The sequence below is a fragment of the Mizuhopecten yessoensis genome, unplaced genomic scaffold (genome assembly GCF_002113885.1).
Source record: "Mizuhopecten yessoensis strain PY_sf001 unplaced genomic scaffold, ASM211388v2 scaffold10961, whole genome shotgun sequence".
Taxonomy (NCBI): Eukaryota; Metazoa; Mollusca; class Bivalvia; order Pectinida; family Pectinidae; genus Mizuhopecten; species Mizuhopecten yessoensis.
Window position 1 is genome coordinate 141,875 of NW_018408808.1, and position 12,800 is coordinate 154,674.

General features: G+C 38.2%; 1 protein-coding gene across 1 annotated transcript in view; it reads left to right on the forward strand.

Annotated features, from left to right (window-relative positions):
- The first annotated feature begins 1,096 nt into the window (after positions 1-1,096).
- The window catches only part of LOC110464119 (pyridine nucleotide-disulfide oxidoreductase domain-containing protein 2-like), a 26,464-nt gene continuing 14,760 nt past the window's right edge, over positions 1,097-12,800 (forward strand). The window contains exons 1-6 of the mRNA XM_021519178.1: positions 1,097-1,318; positions 1,909-1,928; positions 2,387-2,480; positions 3,423-3,496; positions 3,778-3,933; positions 4,853-5,006. Coding sequence (XP_021374853.1) covers positions 1,180-1,318; positions 1,909-1,928; positions 2,387-2,480; positions 3,423-3,496; positions 3,778-3,933; positions 4,853-5,006 — 637 coding nt within the window. The 5' untranslated portion in view covers positions 1,097-1,179. The remainder of the gene's footprint in view (positions 1,319-1,908; positions 1,929-2,386; positions 2,481-3,422; positions 3,497-3,777; positions 3,934-4,852; positions 5,007-12,800) is intronic.

Genomic DNA, 12,800 nt, shown 5'->3' on the forward strand with positions numbered 1-12,800 from the left:
GTTCCTTCTGTTGAATGTTGTATCCCACTATACAGTTTTCTGGTAATATGGACTAATTAAACAGTCAGTTGTGAGATCATCGAGACACACTATTTGATGACAGATGGAAAAGTCCAGTTTTGCTTCACATAATGATCAACCCCAACCAGTTTTCATGATCAAATGTTATCATTTGTTATCAAATTCTTTGGCATTGTAATTTAAGTTTGATATCAACAGAACCAATATATATCATACCGGGGTACATTGTATTTTGGGAGCTATTCAATGATTCTTTAAAACATGTTATCAATTATGATAATCAACATATGCATACATTCACCAAAAGAAACATATCCACGTACAAATTATTTACAGTAACGATAACTAGTATTACTATTTAAAAGTGTTTGGTCAGGCGATCCGGCCAACATATTGTATTTTCATAGACTGATAATTTGATTATTATAACGTGGCATGATTATTTAGCTGATTTGATTACTGTTATATTGAAACAGATATTAATGCAAAACGTAAATACATAAATATAATGAATAAAGTCGTGATTTATGGATTCGGGATAAAGTGTCTTTTATTTAATACCGAGGTTAGCCGGGCTAAGGATCTTGAAATAAGGGCATTCCTCTGTTGTCAAACCATCGTCTGGTGGTCATGATCATATGTCAGCGATGGACACTTCATGAAGCACGATTTTTTCCCTTTTAAAAAGAATTTTGGTCAGATTGAAGCTACAAACCCTTTGTTTGGTGATCCTCTCATGAAAAATTGGGTCAAAATTGGGAAAATAATCCCAACGACGGCCCAAAATCCCGTGACAGCGACGAGTGGAACAAGTTTTCTGTCCATTTTCTTCAGGCGGAAGTTTGACGTATCACATGATTTGTGTAAATCAAACTAATATCCACATCCAAAGGACAGTGAATTCCGGAATATCTTGGTTTAATTTTTCGGAAGAATAAGTATATATCCGAGAACTTTAAAATTTAGCCTATGATAAATGCAATTTTGTTTTATTTTCACGTTGGTTAAATTCATTCAGTTAATAAAAATAAATTAATTGTATTTTGAGACAGTCCCTGAAGCAAAGTCACATGACTAGAAAATGGCGTCTGTCAGATAGAGTTCGACTTGCTTTGTGTTTGCAGGTAGTTTGCACTGTTTGTGTAAACGATCTCTAATATGGCATTTAGAGGGAGGTTGAAAGGAATATGTGGTACAATCAAGAGTTGTCGTCTGCCAAACTGTAAATACAGCACAACAACGTTTACCGCTAAAAATGAACTGAAATCAAGATATGATGTGGTTATAGTTGGAGCAGGTTTGTAATAACTTTCAGCTTAAGCTATTTGAAAGAAAAGAATACACAAAGTTAATTGCTACGAAAATAATTGGTTTTGGAAACGAGGATAATGAAAACGAATGCAATTTTAACTGATCAACTATTTACATAATTTAAAATTCAAACATTGATGTAAATCCGAACAAAATCAGAAAGGGGAATAATCAATGATAATAATGTATGGGATAAAACGAAATCATGCCTATATATGTATATTTCAAGTTTAAAAAAAACACAGAGCTGAAATGATTATTATAAAGTGCAACATTTTTTGGAATTGTATCTTCCTTATATTACCTACCATATGCATGTTTTCCAAGATGATCACTGGTAGCAATATAATGTATCAGTTACTGGTTGTCATTCTAGAGTGTAGATAGTTCATGAAATGTCAGTTCTAACTTTATATTTTGAAGACTAACAATTCACACTGGTTGAGCATACATGTATATCAAAGTACCAGTCTGTTAAACTGTTATTTATATGTATATATATATATATACCAGTCTGGTAAACTGTTATTTATATGTATATATATTCAGTTGGATATTTACTTCTTTTTTTACCAGGGCACAATGGTTTGGTATCAGTAAGTATCAAATTATTAATATTAATAAATATTCATAGAAATGTAGTATTTTGATGTGCCGAAGAGAAATGATGAAGTTGTTTCTTGTTTGATTATTACAAAATGTAGAGATTTGAATAAAGTTGTATGTGGCCAAATTTTCATGTAGATTTTGTATTTAAGTGAATTAAATATAAACTATTGATCATCACTATTATCAATTTCAGTACAAAGATGACAATTACAATGTTGTTTGGCCCTGAGTGATTTAAAATCCATGGGCGCCTAACACAGTACACAAACAAAGACATATTTAAGATTAATGTGTAAACAAAGGTTAGGTTAATCAATATTGGATAATTTTTACTAAGTTTATTACATTTTACTAAGTTTATTACATTGATGTACACGTATGCAAACTTCATGAGAACAAAGCTGCTTATGTAAAATATTGATTAACAGTTGTATGATTGTATCAGGCAGCCTACCTACAGGAGGCGGGGCTCAGTGTTTGTGTAGTAGAGAGGAGACACGTGATAGGGGGCGCTGCTGTTACAGAGGAGATCATTCCTGGTAAGTATAACACAGAAATATAGTGTGATTACCTGTCTAGCATGATAACCTGTCTAGTGTGACTATCTGTCTAGTGTGACTACTTGTCTTGTGTGACTACCTGTCTAGTGTGACTACCTCTCTAGTGTGATAACCTGTCTAGTATGTCTACCTGTCTGTTGTGATTAACTGTCTAGTGTGACTACCTTTCTGGTGTGACTACATGTCTAGTGTGACTACCTGTCTAGTGTGACTACCTGTCTAGTGTGACTACCTGTCTAGTGTGTCTACCTGTCTAGTGTGTCTACATGTCTAGTGTGATTACCTGTCTAGTGTGACTACCTTTCTGGTGTGACTAACTGTCTAGTGTGATTACCTGTCTAGTGTGATTACCTGTCTTGTGTGACTACTGGTCTAGTGTATCTACCTGTCTAGTGTATCTACCTGTCTAGTGTATCTACCTGTCTAGTGTATCTACCTGTCTAGTGTGACTACCTATCTAGTGTATCTATATATACTACATGTCTAGTCTGACTACCTGTCTAGTGTATCTACCTGTTTACTGTGACTACCTTTCTGGTGTGACTACCTTACTCGTGTGACTACCTGTCTAGTGTGTCTCTATATACTACCTGTCTAGTCTGACTACTTGTCTAGTCTGACTACCTGTCTAGTCTGAATACCTGTCTAGTCTGACTACCTGTCTAGTCTGACTACCTGTCTTGTGTGTCTATATATACTACCTGTCTAGTCTGACTACCTGTCTAGTGTGTCTATATATACTACCTGTCTAGTCTGACTACCTGTGTAGTGTTTATATATACTACCTGTCTAGTCTGACTACCTGTGTAGTGTATATATATACTACCTGTCTAGTCTGACTACCTGTCTAGTGTTTTGTCTGGATTGTTGACTATAAATTCAGGCACCACATTAAAATCATGCTGATTTATTTTGACACAGGTTTTAAGTTTTCCCGAGCATCCTATGTCTTGAGTCTTCTGAGACCAAATATAGTACAAGATCTGGAACTAAAGGTATAATGATTTTTATACTTGTAAGAAAAAGTCAGATAAACATGAAGTTTTTTCAAAGAAGTATATAAGAAATGTGTTTTTTCGATATCAATTAACTGAAGTTTGCTTGATACTATGTTATAACTTCAGCAGTAAAATTGTGTGGTGATTACATGACTATATCAAGAAATCTCTCGACCTTAACACTGTATTTCAGACATTAGGGTTTCACTTTGTCTGTTACGTAATCTTCCAGTTTCACTATTTTATTCTTCTGTTTCATTAATGGATAAATTATACAGAAATATGGCCTTGAGGTATATCTACGTGACCCAAGCTCATACACGCCTCTCCTGACACCTGGGGGAAGGGACGGAAAAGCAAGATCCCTCCTTCTCCATAGAGACAGTAAAAAGACAGCTGAATCTATAGCACAGTTCTCTGAGAAAGACGCCAAGGTATGATATTGAAATGTTTTAGTGATTAAAAAACAACAAAAATTATACAAGTACTGTAAAGGGGTTGACCCTCTTAAGGATCTTGAGAGCTGAGGAAGATGATTCAAATTAGGGGTCCGGTTGGCGAATTTGCTTTAAATGACATCTCCTCCGTAACTACTGGTCAAGTTCATGGAAATCAAAATTTATAAAAGTAAATTCAGGGAATGACCTTTCTGGGATACAAGAACGTTGGGTCTAAAAGGGCCAATTTGGTTAATTTATTTTCAAAGACACATCCTCTGACCCTCCCCGGGCAGAAGTGTCAGCGGGGTCAGTTTGCAATTGGTTGGCCTGCTTTAGATGACATCTCTTCCCAAACTGCTCTGCATATTTCAAACAAATTGTGGTGGTAGCACTATAGCTCATGGGGACTATAGCTATCAAAATGTATACAGATAAAGGGGCTGACCATCTTGGGGGATACGAAGATGGGGACAAAAGGGGTCAGTTAGCTATAGGTTGATTTATATATATAAAATTACTTAAAATGTATCCTTGACCAAACTGCTGGGCAGGTTTCAACCTAAAATGAAACTTCACTTCCAAATTTGTCTAGTTAGGAAGATGAGGTCCTTATCAACCTCATGTTTATATTAGAGTCATATGTTCATGGGAGGGTGACATAACTAAACTTTGAGGAGACATAACACTTTGTCACCCTCCACTCTTCCTTAAATCCATTGCAGCTAGTTGATACAACATATATATGAGGTTGAAGTTAATACTGTTTATTGTTTCTATTTATGTTAAAAAGGATGTTGTTTTTCATGTCGGTGTTCTTCATGAAGAAAATAAAAAAAACCAAAAAAATCAACAATTTAATCCCTGAAAGTCTAGTTCTGTTTATTTTAGCATACACTTTTATCCACACATCTAGAGTTGGTTTGAATATGAGGAGCAACTGGAACACATAGTGGCAGCCATTGAGCCCCTGATGGACTCGGCCCCAATCCACCTTCCCAGCATCACGGCGACCAAACTCAGGGAACAACTGAAAAGTCTGCCTGCCATTTTTACCCTCCTCAAGACTTGTAAGTACTGTAAATAGTAACCCAAGTTTTACAATAATAAAACAGACTGTCGAGTCAAGCTACTGAAGATAATGTAATCTCACAGGTATTGACTGTACATATGGTCAGTCTAGTGAGGGGCATCTGTTTAAGCTACTAAAGATAATGTAATCTCACAGGCATTGACTGTACATATGGTCAGTCTAGTGAGGGGCATCTGTTTAAGCTACTAAAGATAATGTAATCTCAGAGACATTGACTGTAAATATGGTGAGTCTAGTGAGGGGCATCTGTTTAAGCTACTAAAGATAATGTAATCTCACAGGCATTGACTGTACATATGGTCAGTCTAGTGAGGGGCATCTGTTTAAGCTACTAAAGATAATGTTATATCACAGGCATTGACTGTACATATGGTGAGTCTAGTGAGGGGCATCTGTTTAAGCTACTCAAGATAATGTAATCTCACAGGCATTGACTGGACATATGGTCAGTCTAGTGAGGGGGATCTGTTTAAGCTACTCAAGATAATGTAATCTCACAGGTACTGACTGTACATATGGAGAGTCTAGTGAGGGGCATCTGTTTAAGCTACTAAAGATAATGTAATATCACAGGCATCGACTGTACATATGGTCAGTCTAGTGAGGGGCATCTGTTTAAGCTACTAAAGATAATGTAATATCACATGCATCGACTGTACATATGGCCAGTCTAGTGAGGGGCATCTGGTTAAGCTACTAAAGATAATGTAATCTCACAGGTATTGACTGTACACATGGTCAGTCTAGTGATGGGCAATCGGTTTAAAATCATAATCAATAATCGGTTTGTAATCAAAAGTAGTAAACCGATCGATGATCGATTGCATTATAATAGGTTTCATAACTTTATGGAACTGAATACCCAAATTAAGTGAGAACGCTACCACAATATCAATAGACAGAGTTGTTAACTATACACTACCACAACATCAACAGACAGAGTTGTTAACTATACACTACCACTACATCAACAGACAGAGTTGTTACCTATACACTACCATAACATCAATAGACAGAGTTGTTAACTATACACTACCACACCATCAACAGACAGAGTTGTTACGTATACACTACCACAACATCACCAGACAGAGTTGTTACCTATACACTATCATAACATCAATAGACATAGTTGTTAACTATACACTACCTCAACATCAACAGACAGAGTTGTTACGTATACACTACCACAACATCAACAGCCAGAGTTGTTACCTATACACTATCATCACATCAATAGACAGAGTTGTTAACTCTACACTACCACAACATCAACAGACAGAGTTATTACCTATACACTACCACAACATCAACAGACAGAGTTGTTAACTATACATTAGGTTTCGTTCTGTTATAATGAACGGATATCAAGCAACTTTTATACATTTTTATCAATCATGTAGTATAAATCTAAAGAATATATGACTTTCAAAGCATACTTTACATGGAAGACATATAAATACTAGATTTCAACGATGATCTAGAACCGATAATATCACTTATGAAATTTGTAATTGTTAATCGGAATCATAAAGGGCAAACTGGTCAATTTTCAATTATTTTCGATCATCAGCCCATCACTAGAGGTCCCATGTCCAAAGTGTCTCTTCAAGGAGTCGAACCCAGAACTACAGGTAACTACAGCAAGTAGGCACTGATGAGGTCCAGTGAAATTTAAGGGTATATAGAGATTGGACTTTGTAAAGAGATAAATTAAGATTGTACAAGGCTGGGGCTAAATGATCTGTTACAGAGGGATATGCTAGTAAGTCTTTGTGTCTGGATTTGGTTGTCTTCTTTAAGATGCCTGTGTCACAGTGGAGAACTGGTTGCTTGTGACTGACTTGGCTAGGGGTTAACCATCTAGTCACTGTTATTGACTCAGATAGAGGTATGTCACAGTAGAAAGCTTCATTGGTAGGAGCCCTACAAAGTTTGAGAACGAAAATTAGTTTGACCTACTTTCAAGGTCACAGAGGTCAACAGCATTTTAATGGATTTGTTCTTAAGAACTAAAAGGAATGGATTCATAAGATTTGGCTGGTAGCTTTTGGAATAGAGCTTACCTATTTGAGAAGGAAAATGACATTGACCTACTTAAAAGGTCACAGGGAAAAATATGTCGAGCAACTTCTGAAGAAGAATCAAAAAGCATAGAATCTTGTAATAATATTTTGCTGGTAGTTTCAACAGATGGAGCCAACAAAGTTTGCGAGGGAAATATTTATAGTGCAATATAATATTTAATGAGAATATTTTGCTATGACTGCTTAAATATTCAGGTGAGCGATACAGGCCTTCTTGGGCCTCTTGGTACTGACTCAGCTAGAGGGATGTCATAGTGGTGAACCATCTAGTTACTTTTTATTGCCTCAGATAGAGGTATGTCACAGTAGAAAGCTTCATTGGTAGGAGCCCTACAAATTTTGAGAACGAAAATGACCTTGACTGTTTTCAAGGTCACAGGGGTCAAATGTGTCAAAATTTCAAATTAATTCTTCTGAAGAACTGAGAGGTATAGAATCTTTATATTTGATTGATGGCTTCCTGGGATAGAGACCAACAAAGTTTGAGAATGAAAATTAGTTTGACGTTCTTTCAAGGTCACAGGGGTCAAATATGTCAAAAGCTTCAAACGACTTCTTCTGAAGAACTAAAAGGTATAGAATCTTCATATTTGTCTGATGGCTTCCTGGGATAGAGACCAACAAAGTTTGAGAATGAAAATTAGTTTGACCTACTTTCAAGGTCACAGAGGTCAACAGCATTTTAATGGATTTGTTCTTAAGAACTAAAAGGAATGGATTCATAAGATTTGGCTGGTAGCTTTTGGAATAGAGCTTACCTATTTGAGAAGGAAAATGACATTGACCTACTTACAAGGTCACAGGGAAAAATATGTCAAGCAACTTCTGAAGAATCAAAAAGCATAGAATCTTGTAATAATATTTTGCTGGGAGGTTCAACAAATGGAGCCAATGAAGTTTGCGAGGGAAAGATTTTTAGTGCAATATAATATTTAATGAGAATATTTTGCTATGACTGCTTAAATATTCAGGTGAGCGATACAGGCCTTCTTGGGCCTCTTGTTACTGACTCAGCTAGAGGTATGTCATAGTGGTGAACCATCTAGTTACTTTTTATTGACTCAGATAGAGGTATGTCACAGTGGTGAACCATCTTAGTCACCTGCAGGCACCTGTATAGGGATTTGTTTTGATTTTTTAGAAACTTATTTCAAATTCACATACCATGGATTCTGTAAATACACACAAGGTCAGTTTTCTTATCATATGATGCTAAATAAAACAAATATTTACCAAGCAAAATTATCAGGTATCTATGGGTGTATCTTGGTGATTGGTATACAGTAAAACACGTTTATAACGAATCCCAAGGGACCTGCTTTATCAACTCGTTATAAAGGTAGTTTGTAATACGTGTTTAGCGATATTTTATTGTTATTTTAAAAAAACCTTTGCTATATGAAACTCAGTGTCATTAAAACAACTTAAACACAATTCATCGGGACTTTTTTAATTTATCTTAACAAATGTACATGCATACAATGCTCACAGCTTTATGCTCATTTGAAAAGGTCTGTTATTGCTCTCTACTGTAACTTGTTATGAAAGCTGCACCGTTACCGACCATGGTCTCAAATTGAGCTTCAAGATTGTCATCGAAAATATAATTCAGTCTTATGAAGCGTATAAAAGCAAGTAGCTGACAGTCGCCCCTAGGGCACCGCTCTGTGTTCAGTAGTCTTACGAAGCGTATGAAAGCAAGTAGCTGACAGTCGCCCCTAGGGCACCTCTCTGTGTTCAGTTGCCTTACAAAGCGTATGAAAGCAAGTAGCTGACAGTCGCCCCTAGGGCACCTCTCTGTGTTCAGTACTCTCACGAAGCGTATGAAAGCAGGTAGCTGACAGTCGCCCCTGGGGCACCTCTCTGTGCTCAGTTGCCTTACAAAGCGTATGAAAGCAGGTAGCTGACAGTCGCCCCTGGGGCACCTCTCTGTGTTCAGTTGCCTTACGAAGCGTATGAAAGCAAGTAGCTGACAGTCGCTCCTAGGGCACCTCCCTGTGTTCAGTTGCCTTACGAAGCGTATAAAAGCAAGTAGCTGACAGTCGCCCCTAGGGCACCTCTCTGTGTTCAGTTGTCTTACGAAGCGTATGAAAGCAAGTAGCTGACAGTCACCCCTAGGGCACCTCTCTGTGTTCAGTAGTCTTACCAAGCGTATGAAAGCAAGTAGCTGACAGTCGCCCCTAGGGCACCTCCCTGTGTTCAGTTGCCTTACGAAGCGTATGAAAGCAAGTAGCTGCCAGTCGCTCCTAGGGCACCTCCCTGTGTTCAGTTGCATTACGAAGCGTATAAAAGCAAGTAGCTGACAGTCGCCCCTAGGGCACCTCCCTGTGTTCAGTTGCCTTACGAAGGGTATGAAAGCAAGTAGCTGACAGTCGCCCCTAGGGCACCTCTCTGTGTTCAGTAGTCTAACGAAGCGTATGAAAGCAAGTAGCTGACAGTCGCCCCTAGGGCACCTCTCTGTGTTCAGTTGTCTTACGAAGCGTATGAAAGCAAGTAGCTGACAGTCACCCCTAGGGCACCTCTCTGTGTTCAGTAGTCTTACCAAGCGTATGAAAGCAAGTAGCTGACAGTCGCCCCTAGGGCACCTCCCTGTGTTCAGTTGCCTTACGAAGCGTATGAAAGCAAGTAGCTGCCAGTCGCTCCTAGGGCACCTCCCTGTGTTCAGTTGCATTACGAAGCGTATAAAAGCAAGTAGCTGACAGTCGCCCCTAGGGCACCGCTCTGTGTTCAGTAGTCTTATGAAGCGTATGAAAGCAAGTAGCTGAAAGTCGCCCCTAGGGCACCTCTCTGTGTTCAGTAGTCTTACAAAGCGTATGAAAGCAAGTAGCTGACAGTCGCCCCTAGGGCACCTCTTGGTTACAACGGTCGAGATCTCTGGAGTTTGACTTCCAACTTCAAAAATTTGGTTTGTACTATAATGTTAAAATAACACTGAATTTCACCTGCGGGGACCGCTGATTTGCTTCGTATTAGACAATTTGCAATATAAGATCATATAGTTACATAGAAGTAGGAGGGAGATGAACTGGGGAATCAATTTTTCCTTGAACAAAATAATTTATTCTGCAGGTATTACATTGATAGCATGGTAGGAAGCTCTGGGGCTCGTGGCGGAAGGGTTGTGGGTTCGAGTCACGGCACGGCACTGTGTTGTATCTTTGAGCAAGATACTTTACTCCGCTTGTTCCAGTCTACTCAGCTGTAAATGAGTATGTGGTTGGGTAGTGCTTGAATTGTAGAATGCTAGCTGTGAACGCATAAATGGCAGCTCCGGCTGATAATGCTCCCCAGGGAGTTGAGAAAGATATTGGCTGGTTGCAAAGGCCCCATAACCACTGATAATAATTTGTGAATTGCTTTGAGATGACCTAAGGACTAAGTTGTGATAAAGCGATATATAAGAACCTAAACTTATTATTATTGATATATCTAACCCTTTCACCATTTTAGACCATATTGGACTCATCCAGATCAATGCATGGTAGAATCTACTAAAGTGACATAGGGGTGAAAGGGTTAAGGTGTATTGACCCAGGAAATACTTGTTGCTATAATAATGATGTTTTATTGTTGACCCATTGCTCTGCAGGACACTGACTGGTGGTAATTATACATTTCTATGGTAATGTTATGTCGAATGGTATAGATGTTGCATGATTTGGAATGGTTTGATGTTTATGTAGATTTTGTCAGTTGGTTTTTGGTTTGAAAACTGTACAATGAAGATACATCTATTGAAGGAATTTCCAGGATTATTTTTGAGATTATATGTTACATATGGAAAAAAATATTATTTAATTTCAAAAGACAGAAAACACTTTTTAGTTCATCACAGATGATTATTTATCAAATCTTGTAAAAACAAGATAATTTTGCACAGAACACATCATTGGGAAGTAATCTCATCGCTGAACAACTTAAACCAATCAGAAGTGTGAATTATAAATACTGTGCCAAACATCGCAGCTGTTAACTTCATTATGACCCACAGTCAAGGTCACAGGGGTCAAATATATGTTGAAATCATTTAAATGACTTCTTCTGAATAACCAAAAGGCCAAGAGTGATGGTATTTGGCCAGATGCATGCTCAGATATAGAACTACATTTTCTGGTCAAATGAATGCCCTTGACCCATATACAAGGTCGAGGGGGTTAAATGTGTTGAAATTGTTTAAATGACTTCTTCTGAATAATCAAAAGGCCAAGGGTGATGATATTTGGCCAGGTACATGTTCAGATGAAGAGTTACATTTTTTGGTCAAATAAATGCCCTTTGACCCATATTCAAAGTCACAGGGATTAAATGTAATGAGATCATTTAAATGACTTCTTCTGAATAATCAAAAGGCCAAGGGTGATGATATTTGGCCAGTGAAAGGTTCAAATGAATACCCTTCTGAACCCATTTAAAAAGTCAAATGTGTGGAAATCATTTTAACAACTTCTTCTGAAAAATCAAAAGGCATAGAGGTTCAGGGTGACTGATATTTGGTTAGTAGCATGCTCAGATGAAGAGCTATCAAGTTTGTTCATGTGAATGACCTTGACCCAATTTCATAACTTGCTAAATGAACATGGCATTGTTAAGAGCTTAATAAACTTTAAATATTGGAGTACAATCCAAGATAACATATTGTAAATGAAATATGGTGATATAATGAAAACAATTTCATTCACAACACGCTCCAGTCATCATAAGTAAGGTGGTCATTTCATGAGCCTGACTAGTTTTGCCTTCAAGTTCGAGACTTCTTCTGATGACCGTGCCAGCTGCAAGGAAGATCAACTATTGATAATTTGTCTGGTTAGAAACACTAGTATGGAGAAAATATATTTTAAATTTTGTCGGTATAAAACAAGATTTAATCTTACCGGCGGTGCTTGGAGGATGTTGTGATTGAAACCCTCTTATGTTATTAGCTCACCTGGTCCGAAGGACCAAGGTGAGCTTATGCCATACCGTGGCGTCCGTCGTCCGTCCGTCGTCTGTCCGTACGTCAACAATTTCTTTAAACGACTTCTTCTTCTTAACCACTGGTTGGAATTAAACTAAATTTGACTGGAAGCATCCCTAGGTGGTGGGGATTCAAAGTTGTACAAATGGTGGGGCTGACCCCCCAGGGGGCTGAGAGGCGGGGCCAAAAGGGGTCAATTTGCCCATATTGCTTTAAGAAACTTCTTCTCTGAAACCAAGAATTGGATATCAACCATATTTGACTGGAAGCATCCCTAGGTGATGGTGATTAAAAATTGTACAAATGGTGGGGCTAACTCCCCAGGGGGCTTAGGGGCGGAGCCAAAAGGGGGCAATTTAGCTATATTGCTACAAACGACTTCTTCTGTAGAACAGTGCACTGGATATCAATCATATTTGATCAAAAGCATTCCTGGGAGGCAGGGACTTAAAACTGTACAAATGGTGTGGCTGACCCCCCAGGGGGCTGAGGGGCAGGGCCAAAAAGGGTATTTGGCTATACTGCTTTAAGCGACTTCTTCTCTGGAACTAAGAAGTGGATATCAACCATATTTGACTGGAAGCATCCCTAGGTGATGGTGATTAAAAATTGTACAAATGGTGGGGCTGACTCCCCAGGGGGCTAAGGGGCGGGGCCAAAAGGGGGCCATTTGGCTATATTGCTACAAACGACTTCTTCTGTAGAACTGTGCACTGGATATCAATCA